Here is a 23,976-nt window from a genome sequence, read left to right as displayed (position 1 = left end):
GTTTCTGAATTGGTGATGTGGCTTGGGTCCACTTTCTTATCAGGATGACGTGGCGGGCTGCTGTCGTGGCACTTTTTTTTTCTTTTCAAATCCTTGAAATTTTTGGGTTGGATTTTTTTTTTTTTAGATTTTGGTGAGGTAGCTTGGGCCCACACAACCTAGCATTTTCCTTTTTTTTTTTTTTTTTTTTTTTTTTTGGCCCACAAACACCTTTCTACACTTGACCTAAAAAAATTTGGATCAAACAAGCTTTTTGGTCATCTTCTTCCTATGAAGATATGAATGTCTTCAAGAACATTCAAAAATCCAATCACCCTTAATTCACCTCCTAATCACCCCAAATTCTAGATCTAGGGTCCCCTTGTTATAGAGAACAAAACCCAAAAACACTTAACCTCCGATTTTCACCTAATCAACAAGACCCACTTTCAAGTTGTTGAAGTTTTTCAAAGCTTCAAATTTCAAAAATGGTAGACCCTTCAATCCTTGGCCAAATACCTCCAAATTTCGGATTTAGAGTCCTTATCAACTAGAGAACAAACCCTAATCAACTTGAACCCTCAATTTTTCTCTTTCTTCAAACCCACCAACCTTGTTCTTGAAGCTTTGAAGCTCAACAATGATGGAACACAAACCCCAACTTCAAATTGACTCAAATTTCAGATCTGAAACCCTAAAACTCTAAGGAATTCGAATCCAAGACTAGATTCAACAAAACAACACAAAAATTCGAGATTTTTTTTTTTTTTTTGAATTTCGATTTTTTTTTTTTTGTTGAATCAAAACCCAAGACTAGATTTGTTGGAACAAACCTAAGCTAAGCTCTGGTACCAATCGATACAAGAACGGATACGCGAAAGCAATAAAATAACAAGGAAAGTAAAGATAGATAGATTGACACAAGAAAATGGACTAAAAGTAACCTAAAGGTATATTAAACCTAAAGACCTCAATTAATTTACATTAACAAGCACCAAACTCTTAGGAAGACCTCACATTCCCTTGCAACCAACCTCTCAACAAATCTCAAATCAACAAGAGCTTAAATCCATAAGACTCTCACAATTGTTTCTCTCTCTAGAGACAACACAAACATACTAACATTTTCATCAATTTATCAAAAAGCTCCCTAATGAAATAAAAGACTAGCTATTTATACTAACTAAATAATAGAAGATCCTATTATTACATGAATGTCATTAATGAGGCAAGGGCCTTGTTTGGCTAGTCTTGTGGAGATGAAAATCTTGAATTTGCGAATGTGGCCTCTTGCAGACATAGCCTTCCTTGCTCGTTTGGCCCCCTTCAATGTGCATCCATCTCCAATCCGTCCTCCCATGCTATCATCCACTCTTGGACTTCTCGGGACGGCCCATGACAACATCTTTGAGGCAACTCGACTTGTATCAAACATCTTCCAAGTTGATCTCCTCCATTTTTATGTCAATTTTGACAAGAAATGTGAAAGATTTTTCCTTACTCAACGCCAGTCTGTGATAATTTTGAGTTCTTCTTTCTTTACCAAAAGATATAGTACGTTATTTTGAATGTATAATTCTTGAAACCATACAACTGCCTTACTTGATATATTTCGTAATAATTAAATAAAAAGATAATATAATCTTTTGAGATATTGACTCTATATACATCATAACATCGCAACTACAAATAACATCACAAAGGCACAGGCGTTGCTACCCCTTTTTGTGATGTAGCAGTCCCCATGCTACACTCCTTTTGTAGTGACTCCACTTTGAGTCAATCCTCCCATAGCAATAGGCAACACGGCCTTGTAATAGGCCCCCCTGCACCACTTTAGTTTAGAGTATAATATATGACCTTTGGACCCATTAAAAAATAAAAAATAAAGGTTAAAAAGTTCACTTTCTTGTAGCATCTCTTGCAAGTTGTATATTATTATTTTGGGAGTAGTTGTTTTTCTAAACATTGAATTTATCAACATTACTAACAGTTATAGCAAATATTACGATATTCCCTTCGAAAACTTCATACAAAAGGTAAAGCATAATTTAAAAGAAAACTTTTTTTTGATGAAGAGAAAAAGATAACTTTTTTATAAATATAGTAAATGTTTTTGATATACTATCTTTGTGTGTTGTATCTCTAAAATCATAGCGCTATAACAGGTCTTTTGTTGATCAATTTTTAAAGCATTTACCATCTTTCTATGCTGGTTCGCCCCATAAGTTCAAAATTTAAGGATCATCCTTAAAATTTTCAAGTAAGCATTATATTATTTAATTGTATTAAATACATTTAATAAATGTTTCTGATCATTAATGAATAAGTAAACTAATTTCAAACTTGCTCATATATAAGTTTTATTTATTTTAGTAATTATAGGACCAAGAAGGTATTACAAAAGTACTAAAGATTAGAACATGATCCCAACAAAAAAATCCAAAAGCAATTATGCATTTCCAATGTATTGCTCCTACATGAAGATTCAAGAGTATAACGTTTTATATGCATCTACATTTTACAGCAAAAGTATTGTAACTTGATAAGTGACTTTACCTCTTTCTTCTTTCAATTTTCTGTACCTGCCAACAATTGAGGAAGCCTCCCACATCTTTAGGCATCACACGGCTGATAGATACTAAATAAAGTGTGAATCTCCAATTTGATATATTTCTCATTCCCTACCTTTAGTTAAATATTTGTATTAAACTCCTCTCGGTTTTTGTATAATTCAAAAAAAAAAAAAAATGATGAACCTCATTATATCAATTGGTTAAGGTTACCTCATGATGCACTCAATCGGAACAAAGACACCTGATTATGTGAAGATAGTATTTTCCTTCTATATATAGTCTCGACATCCAATTGATCATTAGATCATAACTATAAAGAAAGAATCAAACTTGGAAAGCAAATCTAGCAAAGCCTAAAGATCATTACCATAAAGAAGGAAAATTCTCATTAAAAAAATAAAAGTCAAACCCAACGATAGTCTTTAGCAGCACACAATCATGTGAAAAGTAATCAGGCAAAATAAGAATGGAATCCAAAAGTATAAATCATCTTAAAGAAAAAATAAATCACACCCTTAATTCGTTGCACTCTCAGATTCACAAAAGAGAACTCAAAACTCAAAAATAAAGATATGATATATACTATAGAAAAGAGGAACATGCACAATAACATAAACCAATACTAACATGTACAGAGTCAACGGTGCAATTCTTGGGGAAGAACTTTTGAAGCGACATGTCTCGTCAAGCTGGCAGCGCAGCGCATCGTGCGTGTATTTGTAGGATAAGGCATCTGCCCAGAAGTCTCTTTGGTGCCTCTTCGAAAAAATTTGTAGTGAGATATTTTTGTAATTTAAATAATTTTATTTTAATTAAATGAGTTGGGGGTATTTATGTAATTTAACTTTTCAGTCGGGGAGTTCGTGTTTTTAATATAATATAGATAGATATAGATTGTTGGAGACTTTAAGGGACTCTTATTCTTCTATAATGAATATGAAAGGTTGAAATGTAATAGCTATTCTTGGAATATACTGTAAACATTAATGTCATCATGGTTTCATGAATATAATAATTTTTTTCACAAAAAAAATAAAAAAAAAATTGAAATACTATCAAATAAAGAAGAGAAAATGCTAGGCTTACAACTTACAGGGATGGAAAAAATAAAAGAAAATAAAAAGAGCAAATAAAGGAAATGGAGCAACTTAAGGAAAAGATATAAATAGCATTAATGATGAGATGAGATTATGGGGAGGAAAAAAGGCCACGTAAAATAAGAAATTCAGAAAGTTTTATGAAAGGAGATTAATAGTAATTAATGAGGAAGGAAATAAATGAGTATATATTTAATATTTGCCAAAGTTTTAAGGTAGAATATCGCGAGAAAAAAAGTCACAAAATGTAGGGAAAAAAAGTTAATATCCCTAAATGACTTGCCCTTTTAATTGAGCAATGAATGTGGACAACTAAGGATTTATTGATAGAGTTATTTTAATTTTTTGAGAGAAATATAAGAGAAAAAAGCCAAAAAATTGAGAAAAAAGATAAATACTAATGGAAGCCCGTATCACATCATCTTATCTATGCCTTCACTTTATATTATATATAGATATAGATTGAATCGTAGTTAGGCTGATCTATTTTGTCCTAGCTTGACAAGGAATTGGAAGTTCGAATCTCACAAGCAACATTAACTTTTTTTTAGTACAAATGAAGGACCACTTACGAAAAAGCATAAAAGTAGAACGCGTTAGTGCGCTTGCTGAGACTCAAACTTGGGAGGATCATTGCACTAGCGAGGCGCCAAACCGACGAAACTCATTTGGTCAAGCAGTGTCAGCTATAATACTCGTGCATATATTCCGGTTTTTCAGATTTTATATATATACACACACAAAAAGAAATCGACCAAGCGGTGTTGGATGACACCCCTGGACATAGGGTGTGTCTACCCCGGCTTAGGACAATATTTTTCCTACTTACATACCAAACACTAAAAAATATGTAAGAAGCTCACTTATTTTCCAAGGAGAACACATTTTCCTTCGTACCAAACACACCCTAAGAGTAGAATAGTCAGTTAAAATAAAATAACGAGCTAAATGGCGTCCTGGCATGTAACCGCTTTCTAGGATCATTGTAACATTAAGTGTATGACGCAGGAAAAAGTCCAGTTGATGATTGACAAGCTACGCTTCAGTTAATCTTCCAGGTATTCAGAAAGTATCCACAACATTTCCATACTTTTGAGTAATCTTTCACCTATATGAGATAGTCAACTACAGAGATAAGATGGAAACCATGCAAAAATCTTCTGAGGTTCCTCATCAGCAAGTTCAAAGCGTCTAAAATCAGAAACCTGTCCGCAATGGAATTAAAGAGCGTCATTAAAAGATACGAAAGCTAGCTAAACAACTACTGCTTCAAAATTAATTGCAAATTAAAAAATATTTGATAAACATTCTATCACCCTCTTTGTTGAGAGATGCAAATAGTTTTCTACAAGGGGTAACTTTCAAAGATAAATGCTCTTCTCTAAGCTATTTCAAAGTAAACCATTTAAATATTATCCAGCCTTTGTATCACATCCATGACATTGAAGATCATTGTCTAATTTTCAGTTGATCCGGGACTAGCAATGAACATTGACTAAAAATACAGAGGATGATGTGAGCAGTCATGGAATCGTCAATTTTAAGAATTTAATACTTGACACCACTAGCTGCTATACACTCATAGGAATCAAAAGCTTGACTCTTTTGACATTCACACAACATAATAGTACTAGGTTCACTACATTTATATCCCAAAGGACTCCTACAATTAGTTCACTACATTTATATCACAAGGACTCCTAGAATTTTCTTTAGAGTGATGACATGTTGCATACCATTTGAAGCTACCTAAGGTGAGTAAATCCAGACAAATACTAAAAAAGGCCAAAGTTTTGTCCGAAATGCTAAGGAAAGTGAAGTCGTCTACTAATAGGGGAACAAAAGTAATCTTATATAGCTTTATTGCAATCTTCACAACTCACGCGATAAGGGCATGAAATGATTAATAATTAAAAGTAATCAACCTGAACTTTTCAGCATTCTCAAACTTAGCATCTATTATCTAATATTCAGAGGATGACATTACACTACTCGAAGACCAAGTGATTTTCTACCTAAGAGAAGATAATGATTTTGTATTACCTCATGCAGGGGATTATCCAAATGGTACATACCAAAGATATGAACCTCTACAACAGATTTTGGAGATGGACTGACTGCTTCAGATTATGAAACGAGAGAAATTCACAAGGATTCATCTACTTGCAAGGAGACTTGTTGGAAGTCCTTTCTATACTTATCAGCAGACATTGCTTATACTTACAACACAGGAGTGATCTGCCAATTTTTATATGGAGAAGCAGATATCATTTCACTTAAAAGCCGCTTTTCAGATTATGCAATACGCCGAACCTCTCCGAAAAGAGGTTATTCTTGTCTCGCTTTTAGTAAGTCAAATGATCCTTCTTTAATTAAAGATTTGAATTGTATGGTATTGATTTTCTAGCGTCTCATTATGGTGTTATTTTATTTTACCAGAATTAGAAAACAAATTTTCAAACGACAAACTAATGAGCTGTATCATCATCTCTGCTGAAGGCCAGTTATTTTTTTGAAAGTGAATAGTGCAATCTGCTGAAGGCCATTTATATTCCATGGTAAACATGATTTAGCTATAGAGAACTGCATAGGTAAGAAGAAACCAAGTACAAAGTAGACTAGTGGAGCACGATTGTACATACCTACAACAGAGGTCATCAATAACCAACTGCTTGTAAACGATTATAGAACAACTTGAGAGTTGCTGTATTCCTAATGATATGGGGGTGTTGATTGAACACACAACTCTGACTCGTCTCCTTCATCATCATCATCATCTGCATCTACCCAATTACTAGGATGGTGTTGAGAAGCATGAGCTTTCAAATCTGCCATACAATTGGAGCAGCTTTAAGCTGAGTAGACTACAAAAACTAAATATCCAGAGTGGGACCGCTACTAACCTTGAGGTTCTTCCAGAGGATTTCCGTCCACAGAACCGAAGCTAATTGATGCAGTCAAGAAAAGTCACTGTCTTCTGGGAAGTACACTCATAAAGTACTTAGAATTTCAAACCTATTTTCAAAATCCATAATATCGCTCACATATATCATTTAGGTATATATTTGTGGTTTCCTCAGGTTAATATGTCCATCCTGGAAACTCTTCGGGGTTGTCTGGTTAATGAACTAATTAAACAAGGGTTTATAATACATGAATTGTTATGCAGTGATTATAATGCAGAGAATGTTATCTGGTAAATAATGACAGAGAGATTGTTATGCAGGGATTGCCTACTTTAAGGATATATTTGTCTTTTAGATGCTTGTAATCTGGAATTGCTAATGTGCATTATTATTCCACATTATATCCCACATAAAATAATACATATATTCCCACATAAATTATGCATTTTTAGTAAATGGAGTTTAATGTCGGAAACCAAGCGCTGCACAAATTTAGCAGAGTTCTACACCTGAAAACAAACATTGCACTAATTATGCAGAGATTACATTAGTAATGCAGAGTTTTATATTGCAAATGAAACATTGTATTAGATATACGGAATTTCATACAGGGATTATTTTCCTTTCAGGACCAACCAATTGTCCCTGAACATAAGGAGATGCTTACTCAGCAAAACAAGTTGTCCACTGCATCCTGGAGTAATCCCGTGGAAAATACATAACAAATGTGCAAGAAATTTGAAAAAGCTGATACAGATGACCATACCTTCCAGTTACATTAGAGCTGCAAATACTTGAGACTCATACATGTCAAGACTTATCATGGTTACCACAATAGTTAGGGACCAAAACCTCATGCTTCTTATCCCTCAGTAGATTGTAAATTATGACCTATAATTGAAACTTTTGCAAACCAAAATAACTTGACATGATACAAAACAAATGTGCAAGAAATTTGAAAAAGCTGATACAGATGACCATACCTTCCAGTTACATTAGCTGCAAATACTTGAGACTCATACATGTCAAGACTTATCATGGTTAGCAAAAGTTTGCACAATAGTTAGGGACCAAAACCTCATGCTTCTTATCCCTCAGTAGATTGTAAATTATGACCTATAATTGAAACTTTTGCAAACCAAAATAACTTGACATGTCAGCTAGCTTTAACCACTTCACTTTATATTTACAGGAAATAAATAGGGTTAAAGATGGAGCATTGAAATTGCTAACAATGTTGACAGCAAAAAAAATTTCAGGATACTCATTATGAATGTCAAACATATTTCTTCCAGCAGCTCCAGCTTCAGATATGTGTATCGCACCAATTCGCTGAATTTCCCTTTGCTCATTATCATTGTCATTTCTTTCCCCTCCACGATCAGTACCATTACCACCTTTTGTTCTGCTTCCTATATAAAGTTGAATTGCATGAAAATTAAGTAAATATGCCCTTCCAGCAAATATATTTTTTTTTTTGAGTAAAAGGTAACCCTTCCAGTAAATATATTGTACCGACTAGTTCAGAAAATACTAACCTTTGCTCAATTGTCATTTCTTTCCCCTCCACGATCAGATCTGCTTCCTATATAAAGTTGAATTGTATGAAAATTAAGTAAATATGCCCTTCCAGCAAATATATTTTTTTTTTTTGAGTAAAAGGTAACCCTTCCAGTAAATATATTGTACCGACTAGTTCAGAAAATACTAACCTGAAAGATCGGACCAAATCCTGGTCTGATCAGATTGCCCAGAATTCCCTTTTGACCTCTCCTGGACTGGGGCCTGTCTTCCATCATTAGCCTGCCCACGGGAAGTGCCAGCAACTTGTGGATTTTCCGAGGAGCTTGCTGTGCTGAGCTGTGACATAAGCATGGTTGCAAGTACCAAGGTGGCATCAAAAGTTGAGTTGGAGCCATCGTCTAAACCAATTGGAGCCATTAAAATTGGCCTGTCCATAAATTCAGGTTTGATCAGAAGGAATATCTTACATGAAAAGCAAAAAAGATGTGCCTAACACAGCAAAAGAGATCTATTAATGAATTGAAAAAACAAAAGCTTTTAAAAATCAAAGGTCATAAAAGTTGAAGACACACATAAGCACAAAAATGTACATTCATTGGTAGTTTAACATGGTCTATAAACTAGATCCACGAGACATCGAATTAGTATCTACTGTACCTGGTAACAGGTAAAGCCAAAAGTTGTAACCCGTGGTGTCAGGGGAGATGCCAAACTTATCTTTCACAACAATCAACTGCAAGTACTTTAAACATAGTAGCTTATTTGATTATGTGGCAATAAACAGTCTTTTGATGTTATTGTGCTCACCTTTTCTTTTTTGATGAATATCCTCGTTTATCCATTTTACGCAAAATATACATTCTAAATCATCAAGCTGTCGTGACTTCCGCAATTTCTTCTTTTCTCTTCCTTCTTTCCCTTCTCTTTGTAAGGTTTAGTCTCATCTGACTATGGAAGACAACAGGATATACTTCAATGCCGTATTCAAATCTTTTGACATTACCAGGTGGTCAGACAACAAGGAGAGCTGGTTTGAATGGGTCGAAAGAAGCAGAAACATGATGAGACGATCAACTCTTAGCACAAGAATAATGTCCTGGATCTGTAACATTCTCAAAGAGGCATCGAAAGAGAAGACAAACTTGATCAGGAGGTGGAAAACAAAGGACAAACTCTCAGAATTTTTCTGCACTAGGAAGTTCAATGAACGTGGCAGGTACATGAGCATCCTATCGCTACAAGGGAAAGAGAGGTCTGTTATAATTATCCCTGAGATGGCATTAAATGGAGGTTGGAATGAAATAGCCTTAAAGATTGAAAGGTTCATTAAATGCCACAACCAACTGAATATCACAGAGCCTCACAGAGCATTTAAGGAAGACTACTCTTATGCCAAAGCAGTACGGGAGAGTAAATGGCAATCAAATACGCTCAGAGAATCTACAGTTTCTACAAAAAAAATGGTGACCTATGTATTGCCGAGACATCGGAAAGCAAGGAAATGGGCCTTCTCAACAGGTGTGTCACCGGGAAATTTGGTGAGGAGGAGAAGGAAATCATCACCTTATCGGAGATAAGAAAATGGTCCTCCATCTCTTGGAAGGCTGCAATTGGAGTCAACATTTATGAAATGGGTGGAAACATGTTTTTGTTTGAGTTCCCAAACAGCAACATGGCAGAACAAATCATGCTGAAGGACTGGAGATGTAAGAATAGAAGCATCAACTTGCAATGGTGGAATTTCGCAGCAGGTTGTTTACCAGCATCCGAGAAGACCGATGGCACATGGATTAGGGCAGTTGGCATTCCACTTCATCTCTGGTCGCAGAAGACTTTCGTTGAAATAGGAAATCAATGCGGTGGTTGGGTGGCTACTGAGGAAGAATCTGAGCTCAAGAATCATCTCAAATGGGCGAGAATCAAAATTGGGGGAGATGGAAGGAATTGTCCTTCGGAAGTGTCGATAGAAAGAGATGGGAAGATTTTCCATTTTCCGATATGGGTCGAGCGCAAAGCTCGATTTGAGATGACAACTCCGGCGACGGAGGGAAGTGAAGAACCTGCTGGGTCGAAGCTTTATTTGAACCCTAGGTTAAAGGCTTTTTACACAAATGGGAAGAAGATATTGATACGTCGCAATCTCAGTCTGAACATATGACAGCACGTGGAGACAGTTGTTCAGATTTTTGGTGATCAAATTAGGGCACAGGAGTGGGAGGTGGAGGCTGCAGTGAATTTTTTAAGAAAATTGGGCTTTGTTAATGCCCACTGGCGCCAATTCAAAAATTGGGCCAGACCCAGCAGCCCAAGTGATTTTTAATCACTTAAATGAAATCCAGCCTTTGAATTATTTTGACCCATTAACTGTAGAATTGACTGAAGCAGTTTCAATTCTTACGCTCCAGTGACAAACAACAGAGAAGACACACATACAAGCCTAGATTCTTCCGGAGACAAAATCAGCGAAGATCTACCAGAATCCCTTGGAGAACAGAACACTATCAATATGGCAATAGCAACAATTGGGGAAAATTCAATACAAGGGGAAAACGTAGAAAAAGACCTGTGTGGGTCTTTGGCTATGACTAAAGATGCAGATTTTGGAGAATTGGTGGTGGAAGATGGAGAGCCAATCCAACAAGAACAAAATCTGTTTCTGGACAAAGAAATGGGTGCAACAATCTGGGTTCATCGAAATATGCTGAAATTGGCGAAAATCTTTGGGGTGGACTTTCGAGGACATGAGCAGGAAGCCTTGGAGTTGTTAATTCAAATTGATAGTAGTCGACAGGCCAGGAATACGAGTTTGGAAGTTATCATCAAAAGATCAAGATATAAAGGAATTCAAGAGCTCAAGGGTTTAAGAAATTTTGATGTCAATTTCAATAGTGGTGGGAAGAGGAGCAGGGGGAAGGGTGGAGCTGGTTCTCAATGAAGGCAAACCTAATTTCATGGAATGTAAGGGGGTTAAATGACAGAGACAAGAGAAGGAGGATTAGTAGTTTAATTCACGATTGGAAGGCAGACATCATTTGTTTGCAAGAAACAAAATTAGAAGGGGAGGTGGGGGACATTATTAAGGAGATTTGGGGAGGGGGATGGGTGAGATATGTTTGTCTTGATGCTAGTGGTACTAGAGGGGTAATTATAATTCTTTGGGATAGTAGGGTATGGAGAGGGGAAGTTTTGGAGATTGGAGCATATACTCTCACTTGCAAGTTTGTGGCACTTCTGCAAGATTTTGAGTGTCACATAACTGGGGTATATGCACCTAATTGTAGATATGAAAGAAGAGTGGTGTGGGAGGAATTAGTTGCAGTTAGGGGGTTAATGGATGGTCCTTGGGCAGTTTGTGGAGACTTCAACATCACAAGGTACCCTTCTGAAAAAGCAACTGCATAAGGAGAACTGTTGCAATGGAGGAATTCTCAGATTGTATTGAAGATCTGGATTTGTTGGACCCTCCTTTGGAAGGGGGCGTTTATACATGGTTCATGGGAGATAATCATAGAATTGCCTCAAGAATAGACAGAATTCTTTTTCTCTGAAGAATGGAATGATAGATTAAGGAATATCAAAAATAGCATGCTTCCAAGAATTGCTTCTGATCACTGCCGAATTTCCTTGAATTGTGGTGTCTGGGAGTATAACAAATCTTACTTCAAGTTTGAAAATTGGTGGCTGAATACTGAAGATTTTGTTGACAGAATTGAAGGCTGGTAGATATCTTTTGATTTCTTAGGGAAACCCGACTATGTTCTTGCTTGTAAACTCAAAGCACTTAAAGCAAAATTAAAGGAGTGGAGTAGGAGTAGTCAAGGGAATTTGGGCATGCAGAAAATTCAAATTTTGAACCATCTTGCCTCTTTTAATGCTATCCAACAAACTAGAGCTCTCACTGTAGAAGAATCAACACAAAAGGAATCCCTCTTAATGGAATATGAAGAACATATTAAGAATGAAGAAGTGGCGAGGAGGCAAAGGTCTAGAGCTCTTTGGCTAAAGGAAGGAGATAGAAACACTAGTTTCTTTCATAAAGTGGCCAATGCACACAAGAGAAACAACAATATCAGCCAACTGGAGATACAGGGGCAAACAGTGGAAGACCCCACAAGAATTAAAAAGGAAATTACTGATTTCTACCAGAAGTTGTACACAGAAACAGAAAGCTGGAGACCTTCCTGCAATCTAATTGACAGTCCAAAAATTTCCGAAGAAGAAAAGGAGCTTCTACAAAGGAATTTTGATGAGAAAGAGGTTTTTGAATATTTGAAGATGTGTGCTATGGATAAAGCACCTGGTCCTGATGGGTTTACTATGGATTTTTTCATCAAATGCTGGGAAGTTGTGAAACAAGACATCATGGATACTATGCACAATTTCCATACACATGGTATCTTTGAGAAAAGCTACAATGCAACCTACATAGCATTGATTCCAAAGAAGAAAGGGGCAAAGGAATTAAGAGATTTCAGACCCATAAGTCTGATAGGCAGTGTGTATAAGATTTTGTCCAAGGTGCTGACAGAAAGGTTGAAGAAGGTGATTGACAAGCTGGTTGATTTTCAGCAGATGGCTTTCATTAAGGGGAGACAAATAATGGATGCAGTGTTGACTGCCAATGAAGCAGTGGATACAAGATTGAAACAGGGGAAGCCAGGGATCTTATGCAAGCTGGACATTGAGAAAGCATATGACCATGTTAATTGGAAGTTTCTTCTCAAGGTGTTAGAATGTATGGGTTTTGGGGAGAAATGGATCAGATGGATTAGTTATTGTATCTCTACTGTTAAATTCTCAGTCTAGGAGGACCTGAAGGATTTTTCTTAGCACAGAGAGGGTTAAGACAAGGAGACCCTTTATATCCTTTTCTTTTCATTCTTGTGATGGAAGGTTTGAACAACATGATCAAAATTTCTAAAATAACTGGGAGAATGTCAGGATTTGAAATGGCCAGCAATTTGGAGTTTAGCAAGGAAGTCACACACCTTCAATATGCTGATGACACATTAATTTTCTGTGATGTGAAGAGGACCAACTCAGAGTACTCAGGGCAATTCTGGTTTTGTTTGAGGGCATCTCAGGGTTGCACATTAATTGGAGGAAGAGTTTTTTGTACCCTATTAACTCGGTGCCTAATATGGAACTTTTGATTCAGGTTTTGGGAAGAGAAGTAGATACACTGCCTACTACATACTTAGGAATGCCCTTGGGAGCCAAATCAAAGTTCAAAGAAATTTGGGATTCAGTAATTGAGAAACGTGAGAAGAAGTTGACAGGGTGGAAGGCTCAATATTTATCCTTGGGGGGCAGGGTCACTCTCATAAACTCAGTATTGGATGCCATGCCAGTTTATATGATGTCTCTATTTCCAATCCCAGTTGGGGTTATATAGAGGATTGACAAGATTAGAAGGGATTTCCTATGGAATGGCAACAAGGAGAAAAAGGGATACCATCTACTTGAATGGTGCAAGGTGATACACGGGAAGAAACAAGGTGGATTAGGAATCAGAAATTTGAAATGGCAGAGCAATGCACTCAAATTGAAATGGTTGTGGAGATACTCTCAGGATCCTCAAGTTTACTGGGTAGACATAATCAGAGCAAAATATGGTGAAGATAACAACTGGATAACAAAGGAAGTAAATTCCCCTTATGGAGTGAGTTTATGGAGATCTATTAGAGCACTTTGGCCTTTAATGAAGGCTAACACTACTATCAGGGTATTCAATGGTTGTAAAACATCTTTATGGGGGGACAAATGGATAGCAAATTCATGTCTAAAAGATCTTTTTCCAAGCATTTATGCCTTGGACCTACAGAAAGAGATAACTAGCAGGGATGGAACTTTCAGTTCAGAAGAAACCTAAATGATTGGGAAGTGGATAGACTAGCAGAACTGTTCACTAGATTGGAAGAATTCAAAGGTACAGAAGGGGGACCTGATAGATTATGGTGGCAAATAGACAGCAAAGGACTCTTTAGAGTCAGTTCAGCATATAAGCTACTCAACAAAGATAACCAACAGATGGCCAACTGGCCATGGAAGAACATCTGGAAAGTTAAAATACCATACTAAGTATCTTGCTTCTCCTGGTTGATAGCTTGGGAAGTGGTGCTGACACATGACAACCTTAGTGAGAGGAAAATCAATCTTTGTTCAAAGTGCTACTTGTGTGGTGAAGAATCCGAGACAGTTAGCCATCTATTCCTAAACTGCAGGGTCACAAACATGTTATGGAAGATCTTCATTAGCCTTAGAGGCATTGTTTGGACAATGCCGAAGAAGATTATTGAAGTCTTGTTTAGTTGGGAAGAAGCAGGAGCAGGATTGATATCCTGAGATAGATGGAGGATTGTCCCAGCTTGTATTTGGTGGACAGGCTGGAAAGAGAGGAATTTCAGATGTTTTGATGATATTAGCAATTCAATTCAGAAGATTAAGTTGAATTGCTTTAAACTCTTTTGCTTTTGGTCCAATCAGAGATATATAGAAGATATTGCTTCAATGATAGACACTCTTGTTTTTTGTTAGGTTTCTGAAGCAGTTTTTCTTCTCTCACTTGTAAATATGGTTTCAGCACAACCTCAGCTGCTGTTTATATAAATATATACAATATGTTACCTTCTCAAAAAAAAAAAAAAAATCATCAAGCTATATAACAACAACATACCCAGTGTAATCCCACAGGTGGAGTCTGGGGAGGGTAGACTGTACACAGACCTTACCCCTACCTTGTGGAGAGAGGCTGCTTCCGATAGACCCCGGAGCAAGTAAAGCATTTCAAAGCAATTATGAAAAAGGAAATATGGCAGTGAAGAAGACATGGCAACTAATAGGAAGGTAGTACATAGCATTCAGAACAAAAAAAGAGAACGATAACAACAGCGAATAAAGCTGTGATGAAAGAAAATTAGTTTTAAGTTCATTCAGAAGTAGTGATCAACCATCCAAGCCAACAAGTGCTGATAGGGAGGCAAAAGTATGTAATATGTCAGGACTTCAAAATAGCTTTCTGTGCGCATATCCTAAATGCATAGGATTCCTCTTACTGAAGACAAGGATAGGTTAAAGAAAACAGCAAGGGACTGATGTCAAATGCAGAAGCAGAGAGTGTAAGATTATCTTACTCGCCAGCTTTATCAAAATAGAACTGTATGTCAACTTCACATCCTTCACAGAAAGAAAGGAAAGCCTGAATAGAAAATTTGCAAAAAAAAGGTTCAGCAAACACGCAAAGACCTCCAGGAAACACAAACACTATTTTACAGCATCAAAGTTGTGATTACATGAAATAAATAGAGAAAAAGGTCTCAGAACTGGAAAAGCTTTAATTGGATTAGAAAAGTTCCTGTCAGAAGACATGACAAATGAAGATACCTTCGATTCCTTCACTCCAAACGTCACATCCACAGGGTTTCCAATATGATTGTACTGCAAAAACTCTTCAGTAGGATCTATCCACAACTGAGTGTGTAGTGATGAATCATTTTCTATAAAAAAAGATTTACAGCTTATGCAAACAGGCAAGAGAAAAAAGAAAAGAAAAAGTGGCTGACCCACTATACCTTTTGTTGGGTCTATATAACTTCTGAGCTCGACAGCTTTCCCTCCAAATTCAGTTGCAGCATCAGGAGGCAAGGAAGTTGGATTGGTAGCAATGATTGTGATCTCCTGAAGAGTTGTTTGGAAATTGGACAATAACCTATTCAGATCACGAGGCCTCGCCACAAAGTTGCTTGGAAGCTTTCTCCTATCAAGGGATAGGTGTTGTATGTCAGGTTCAACGTTGCACGTTATCCAATAAGCTTTCCTCATACCTGTCAAAGTGGCATGGTAAGGCGATGCTGCTAACAGTATTATAATTTCATGTAATCTGAGAGATTAACCGGCTCTTGCAGTGTTAAGAGATACATGGGACATCTCTCTAACTTCTCGTGATGTACTCAATGGTGCAAATGATTCCTTCATGATACAAAATTGTAAAAGCTCAACCCAAAGACTGCTAATATATGCTGAGAAAAGTCCAAAACAGAAAATGTCGGAAACTGACCCAAATAAGAATGTTAAGCATAACACTTCCAGGATTAAAATAAGACTGACGTAAGCATGACACTACCAGGAAATTAAAATATGATAAATGTAAGCATAACACTTACAGGAGATCAAAATATGACAAACTACATAGTTACGCTATTTCAATAATACTCAACGATTAGAGCAAAAAATAATATGGAGCATATATTATTTTTAAGTTGTTTTGATTTTCATACTTGGAAACCAAGGTTAACTTAATACTTGGAAACAAAGGTTAAGATATAGGAGATTTTATTGTAGAAATAGCTAATCTACCGTATACCTTTGAGATTTTCAGCTAATTTTCAATACTTAATTGTATTCTTTTTTAGATTCTTCAATTAAGTCATCAAGAACGACAACATACCCAGTGTAATCCCACAAGTGGGGTCTGGGGAGGGTAGATTTTACTCAGACCTTACCCCCACCATGGGACGTAGAGAGGTTGTTTCCAGTAGATCCTCAGCTCAAAGAAAAGCAAATCAAAGCAGTAGATTCTTCAATTAAGTCATATTTATCTAATATATTATACTTTGACTTTTTCTTTATCATATCTAATTCATTGTTATTATCACTTGCTTGAGTTTGAAATTATCTTTATCATTTAATTAGAGATAGTCTTAATTATCTTTGTGAGTTTTACCTTGTTCAAAGTTCCCTACTCTATAGCAGGACCAGAAACGAATTGATCTTCCCACTACATCTCTCTCCCTCACCTCTCCTATAAAATTTCCCTTCCTCATTTCTTCTCCTTATCTTTCAAATCTCTCTTTTTGGTACTACATCAATCTTAGTGTAAGAGCATAATTCTAATTCATTACATAGCACTCTCAATAACTGTACTTGCAAAAATAATCGTCACGCTCTCCTCTAACAAATAACCCTATCTATAGTGTTCAACAGACACTTGTTTCACAACATTCATGCGACTATTGCAAGGAGGTGATCTCAACAATAACTTAGCTATTTTGAGCTTTTGAAAGTTGAAGACAATGTTAAGGTTCTGCAAAACAGTATAAAAAGCAAAGGATTTGACAGCCTTGAGGCACTTATCTTTCTGCTTAATGCTTAGTTAATGTAAGGTGATCCAATAATTCTTTTTCCATACACACACAACCTTCAAAACAGAAACCCTTCTCGGAAACAACCCACGAAAAACTAATCATTCAGTGAAAGGATCAACAGTCACATGATGCTACATAAAAAAAGAGCAGCCCAGTGCACATGGCAGCCCGTGCTAGCAGGGTCCGGGGAAGGGTCGCACCCCAAGGGGTGTGATGTAAATAATCTACCCTAATGCAAGCATTAATGGCTGTTTCCACGCTCGAACCTGTGACCTATAGGTCTCACGGAGACAACTTTACTGTAGTCACGTGATGCTACATAAATTTATGAAAATGAATTCTGTTCGAATTATCCTAATCTTTTATCTTACAGTGAGTCGATTTTTTCCCACCAAAAGAGCATGAAGCAGGTTCTAAAAGATGAGATACTTTATACCAAACTCTAGATTTTTCAGATTATTTTACATTAATTTCATTTTATGTTTTATCCGGATTATGATTAGATAAATAGATTTGTCCCTTACTAGTATTAAGAATTTTAGTTTGATTTTACCATTGTCTTTACATTAGATATTGAAGTTCCCTAATTTATTAATAGGACCATCGTGTACATTTTGTTAATGAATGTAATAGCTTATGAATGCCCGGCAATTGAACTCGAAAGGAAGTTCGTTGTGAAACTTGCCTTAGACAAATCCTACATTGGAATGGTAGGAAAACGTTAAGGACCATAAAAGGCAAATTCAAAAGATTAATTGTTGCGGCACTTTTGGGTTAAAAACAAAGGGGATAAAACTGTGAGCCCCAGAGGTTAGGCCAGAGCGGACAATACCTTAACAGTTTGACCTGGGCCATTACAAGTGGTATAAGAGACGGTACCTTACAACAACCTCCTAACCATAGGTGGCTGAATTTGAAAGGAGGTTCGCTGTGAAACTTGCATTAGGCTAATAACACATCAGGATAGGAGAGGGAAGTTAGGGGCCCTAAAGAGGTGAGCTCACGACTTTAATTATTGAGGCACCTTTTGGGTTAAAGCCTACGGGAGAAAAACCATAAGGCCCCAAAGGTTTGGATAGAGTGGACAACACCTTGGCAATTGGGCTTGAGCCATTTAGTTCAAAAGCCAAGGAGAACTGGTGGTTGAACTTGGACGCTGGTTCAATGTAAAACTTGCCTTAGGCAAATCCCCATCAGAATGGGAGGGGAAAGTTAATGTCTGTAAAAGGCGAGCTAGTGATTTCAACTGTTGAAGGGCCTTTTGGATTAAAGCCCAAAGGGACAAAATTGTGAGGCTTCGAAGGTTGTTGCCGTAATCTCTACCCTCTCCCTTTTAACTTTCTTTTTCGGTTTCTCCCCATTCTAACATTGACTCCAGTATCTTTCTTCTTACTCCTTTTTGGTACTACATCACCCTGTGACCAAATGTGAAGGTAAATGCGTGGGAAGACACAATGTGACAATTTATTCATGAGAATCATATCAAAACTCAACAGACCTTTGACACTATAGCTGTGTGAGTCTCTACATGGTGCATCCATCAAGCTAAAGACACTCTGCCCTAATTTATAGCTCCTAACCAAAGAATCTATTTTCCTTCAATTTTTGGAAATCCTGAAGAAAGTAAAGACAAATACAGTAGAAAAAGTCTTACCATTATGGCAGTTCAATGTCCACTGCATCTTTGATGCATCAGGATTAGGCAATGACACACACAAATGATCTATAGTGGCAATTGGTGTTCTTAGTACAGAACAAATGGCCTATAAAATCAAGGTAAGTTAAAATTAGGTAGCTGGAAAACCAAAACAGTTTAGACTACACAGCATTGTCTAAAAGCATATACCTTCAAGAGCACACTACATTGCACCTGTGGGCCAGAAACAGTGAAGAAATCAAAAAAATCAGGTTTAATTGTAATTGACTGATACGCCGACCTTGACGAGTTGAGAGTGTGAAATGTGAGCTGCAAAAAAAAAAAAAAAAAAAAAAAAATGAAGAAGGAAACAAATGAACTGAAACTATAATTTCACACGAATGCTGATGGCGTCCAGTTTAACAAGATGGGACAAACTTGGGTGTTGTCAAATGTTGTTGAATTGTTTCCTCTTAATAAGATTTCCCAAGGTTAAGGGACCTTGTTTTGTCAGATAATGATGCAATTTACTGTAAACTAACAAATATCTTAAGTTCCGATGTGTTATCTCAAATTATCAAGAGTCTGATCCAAAATATAGAACCCAGCCCTATATATTCTAGGTAAAAAGGGGGAGAATTTTGCTCCCTTATAGGGTGGAGTTTGCAACCCTCATACTATAGGAAATTAATAATTGGCTTGAAGGTAGGAAAATACTTATCCGCACCTGATATTTATGTCAAACCTTGGAATTTAAATCAAAAAGTGAGAAATACACATGAGTTAAGTGATCGATATGAGTTTATAGACAAGATGTTACATTCATGTGCGGATAGGAATGGGGATAGCAGTGCTCAGGTATACGGTTCACAACAAAATCTGAAGCTTCTAGTCTAGTCTAGTCTAGTGTAGAGAGAATTATACAACAGACAAAACCCTAATTACTACGTATAAGACTAAGGAACTTTAATATTTGATCTTAAGGCGAAATAGAACCGAACCAAACCTGGGTAGAAGAGGCTTGAATGGCGAGCTCATTGCCAATGCGTGCAAGGCACGTGATGGATCGGGCGAATGTCTTCAGTGCATTTCCACTCACTCTCAACTCCATTTCTTTCTACTCTACTCACTCCAGTTTTTGGGGGCAGAGGGACTCCTTCTCCATGGCGGGAAGGGGATTTCTTAATTTTTTTTTTTGATGAAGCAGGAAGGGGATTTCTTAATTAAAAATCCAACCAGGCTTTTAACCGTGATCTTTATTGCTAAATTTCTTTGTTTTTATCAAAAAGGCCAAAGTCATAGATGGACCCTGAACTTATCCTGATTTTTCATCTAGACCAAACGAAATGCTATCCGAACCCCCCGAATATAAGATAAAATGTGTCATTCAACCCCCTCGCACAACACGCCAGTTTCGCTTGCTGTGACATGGAAAAATAGACCAATGACATGGAGCCATGTCATGTTACCTGTTTTTTTTTTAAAATAGACCAATGACATGGAGCCATGTCATGTTACCTGTTTTTTTTTAAAAAAAAAATAAGCCATGTCAACAAAAACAATTAATTTTAACAAAAACTCTATTTTAAAATCTATTTAAATAATTTAAAAAAATTGAAAAACCCAACCCATCCTCTCCGATAGCCCACCTCGCCGCCGCCACCGCCACGCCATCGCTCCCCGCCGCCGCTTTCTTTTTTTGTAATTTTTAATCATTAAAAATTAATTTTAACAAAAACTCTATTTTAAAATCGTTTAAATAATTAAAAAAATTGAAAACCCAACCCATCATCTCGTGATAGCCCACCTCGCCGCCGCCATCGCTCTCCTCCGTCGCTTTTTTTTAAAATTTTTAATCATTAAAAATTAATTTAAGAAAAAATATATTTTAAAATCTATTTAAATAATTTAAAAAAAAAATTGAAAAACCCAGTCCATCCTCTCCGATAGCCCACTTCACCGCCGCCATTGCCCCCGCCGCCGTCTCTTCAAAATCTATTTAAATAGCGTTTTTTAAAATTAATTTTTAATGATTAAAAATTTAAAAAAGAAAGCGCGACGGCGGCGGAGAAGGCGGCGGAGGAGAAGCGCACGTGCGGAGGAGGCAAATGCGGCGGTGAAGTGGGCTATCGGAGAGGATGGGTTGGTTTTTCAATTTTTTAAATTATTTAAATAGATTTTAAAATGTAGAGTTTTTGTTAAAATTAATTTTTAATGATTAAAAATTCAAAAAAGAAAAAAAAAATTGGTCTCTCACGCTCTCGTTTAAAGCGTGAGTTCACGCGTGTGCCACCAAGGCACAGGGTTCAAATGGCACAATTTATCTTATGTTCGGGGGTTCAGATGGTCAACGTTTCAGTTGGGGGGTCTAGATGAAAAATCAGGACAAGTTCAGGGGTCCATCTATGACTTTGGCCTATCAAAAATGGTTATTCTTTACTCCTATAACTATCTATATCTATAACAACTATATTCTATATCGCAAACGTTAAAATACTAATTGCTGAACGATGAAAAATATTCGAAATGTTGATAGACTTTTATGCCCTTTATGAAAGCTAAATATTTCTACAAAAAAAAGGGCCAAATCCGGAGTCGCCATGTGGTCGAGTCAAGTGCGGGCACATGGCGATGGAGACGGGTCAGATATGAGTCACCATATAATGTCCTCGGCTCAGTTCGTGTGCCCAGCCGACAGTCACATCAAGCATGCAATCATCGGGTAGCCGTTCTGGAGGAGTGGGACCAAGCACAGGATATCGACCGGATGAGGCAAAGCTTCGAGTTCAGACGTTACAGAAGATCCCAAGATCTTCTGATAAGAATCAGGTTACTTGAATAAAAACAAGAAAATAATGCGGAAGAGAAAATACGAAGATTAAAGACATGAATGTAAAGATATGCCAAATTCGAAAGATAAAATCCCCAAATTTCAAAATAAGTGCTAAGAACCCTAATTGATCTTAGTATTAAAAAATTAGCGAATTATAACTAAGTGTTGCGAAGCAGAGGGAGCTCCAGAGCGAGAGAGGGTCTCACTATAGCCTCGCTCAGCGAGGCATATGGTACCAAAACTGCGAAATCAGAAAATTGACTAAGTATCGAGAAAATAGGGCGGCTCGCTGAGCGAGGCAGTATCTCGTTGAGCGAACCCCATGGCGAGGCTGCCGCTCACTTTGGAGCTCGCCCAGCAAGCTAACCCATCCCGAACCCAGTCCTATAAATTCAACAATTAATTTAAAAATTCATTTTTCTGTCATTCTAACTTTATAGAAAAACACCTGAAAGACGTTTTCCTCTCCTCTCAACCTCCCATATCAAGGTAAGTCCATTCCTATGATTCTTAATCAATTCTAGCACTAAATAAATTATTCCTAACATGATTCTTAAATGAAAACATAGGATATCCAAGGTAATCCTTTATTCTTAAATGAAAACATAAGATATCCAAGCTAATCCTTCTCAAGTGATTCAAAGCTAGGGTTTTGGTGTTCTTCGTCAGGGAAGCAAACTAGTTTGTTGAATTGGAGCGTTTACAGGTATGTAAGGCTTCTATCTACGTGTGGGAACATCGTTGGTCTTCCCCACACCACGCTTAATTCACGAAAACACTATTTCTCCTCAGAGTTAGAGAATTACGTCTCAGTTTATGATAAACCTCAGATACAAGTCATACATATATATATATATATATATTGTCATGCTCAATCATGTTTCAGATAATTGTATTCAGGCATATCATTATGGTTGTCATGACTCTGTCCGTAATCCACGTATGCTCTTGTTATCATTTCCATGAGTTCTCAGATACAAGTTATGAACCCAGATTGTTCCACTCTTAAGATTTTTACATGTTTCCATGTTTCGTGCAAATATATATATATATATATATATATATATATATATATATATATATATATAAATGTAAAACTATTAACAAATCATGTTTATGAAATTCATGGGCTTTTCAGCCAATCACGTACATGTTCATTATTTATGGGAGTAGAATAGATTTACCGAGAAGGTTTAAACACCTGAAACTACGTATGCCAACGTAGGTGTTACACTTGGGAAATTTCCCCTTAACGCACAGTGAATGGACTAACGAAGGGCATGATGAATACGAGGCTTGGATAAGCAAGAGATAGTAATTGATAGCCTTAATTAAGATTTCCAAAGACATTCGAATTGAAGAAAGAAAGTTGTTAAGGAAAGCGAGTTATAAGTTAGTGTGTCGGGCAAAAATTATGAGTGGTGAGTTAATGATGCCTTAAGGATGTTTTGGAGAAGAGTTATAACGTCCCCTAGATTAATAATGAAGTGATAAACAAGTGCTAAGAAGGTTCCATAAGGATTGGGAGATCAAACGAAACGACGGAACCATTCGGTGAAATCGCGAGTTCCACGACCATGTTCCACGGACAAGATCATGATCCACGGACCGTGGATGGGTCCGTGAACCGCCAGAGAGAAGATGGCTGGCTGGTCGTGAACCACGACCGCTCCACGGCCAAAGACTTGGTTCCACGGACCGTGGAACATGCCGTGGAACTCCCGACGACTGAAATGTTCTAAGTCTTTATATGTGATGCCCACTTCATTTATTTCATTTCCATACACGTCTTCAACCTCTCAAGACCTCTAGAACCTTCCATATTTTTCATCCACAAGAAAACCAAGAGAATCAAAGATCAATAACAAGATTTGAAGTGAATCAAGCTTATGAAACCTCATTAAAGTCATCCAAACCAAGAAATTCTAAGAAAGAGTGAAATAGGGTTTTGGTGAAAAAGGTGTATTATCATTCAAGGTCTATCCCTCCATCATCAAAGGTGAGTTTCATGACCTTTCTATGTTATTTGAAGTATTAGTAAGTTGAAACACATGGATTGTAGGGAGAGTATAGAAAATGGGTCATAAAGGGAAGTAATAGTGTCAATGTTGAGTAGTAGTTGAAATGAATCATGAAAATGGATATGTTGAGATTATAAACACGTTATAAATGATATTTAGAACACGGAATGAGTATTATATGTCAAAAAAAATGCGATAATGGACCTTGGTCATGTTTATAAAGAATTGGAATGAAGTTGTAGAATGCGAATAATGTAAATG

At 36.9% G+C, this 23,976-nt stretch overlaps 1 protein-coding gene across 5 annotated transcripts; it reads right to left on the bottom strand.

The window, feature by feature from the left end:
* Positions 1-1,026: 1,026 nt before the first annotated feature.
* LOC132045767 (uncharacterized) lies at positions 1,027-20,043 on the bottom strand. 5 transcript variants are annotated; one of them, XM_059436349.1, is made up of 13 exons: positions 19,868-20,043; positions 19,072-19,191; positions 18,880-18,988; positions 15,654-15,905; positions 15,466-15,578; positions 15,216-15,280; positions 8,271-8,509; positions 7,823-7,970; positions 6,556-6,596; positions 6,295-6,480; positions 2,766-2,865; positions 2,539-2,667; positions 1,027-1,805 (listed from the first exon to the last, which is right to left on the bottom strand). In XM_059436349.1, the coding sequence occupies exons 1-10, from the start codon at positions 19,970-19,972 to the stop codon at positions 6,365-6,367; spliced, it is 1,308 nt and encodes a 435-aa protein (XP_059292332.1). In that variant the 5' UTR covers positions 19,973-20,043; the 3' UTR covers positions 1,027-1,805; positions 2,539-2,667; positions 2,766-2,865; positions 6,295-6,364. The 5 variants fall into 5 exon arrangements, with proteins under 5 accessions (XP_059292332.1, XP_059292333.1, XP_059292331.1 ...); XM_059436350.1 differs by having other exon boundaries at positions 2,539-2,663; XM_059436348.1 differs by lacking the exons at positions 1,027-1,805; positions 2,539-2,667; positions 2,766-2,865 and adding an exon at positions 4,610-4,857.
* Positions 20,044-23,976: the final 3,933 nt, after the last annotated feature.

Source organism: Lycium ferocissimum, unplaced genomic scaffold (assembly GCF_029784015.1).
Source record: "Lycium ferocissimum isolate CSIRO_LF1 unplaced genomic scaffold, AGI_CSIRO_Lferr_CH_V1 ctg7879, whole genome shotgun sequence".
In the NCBI taxonomy this organism is placed as follows: domain Eukaryota; kingdom Viridiplantae; phylum Streptophyta; class Magnoliopsida; order Solanales; family Solanaceae; genus Lycium; species Lycium ferocissimum.
This window is presented reverse-complemented; position numbering and strand designations above follow the sequence as displayed.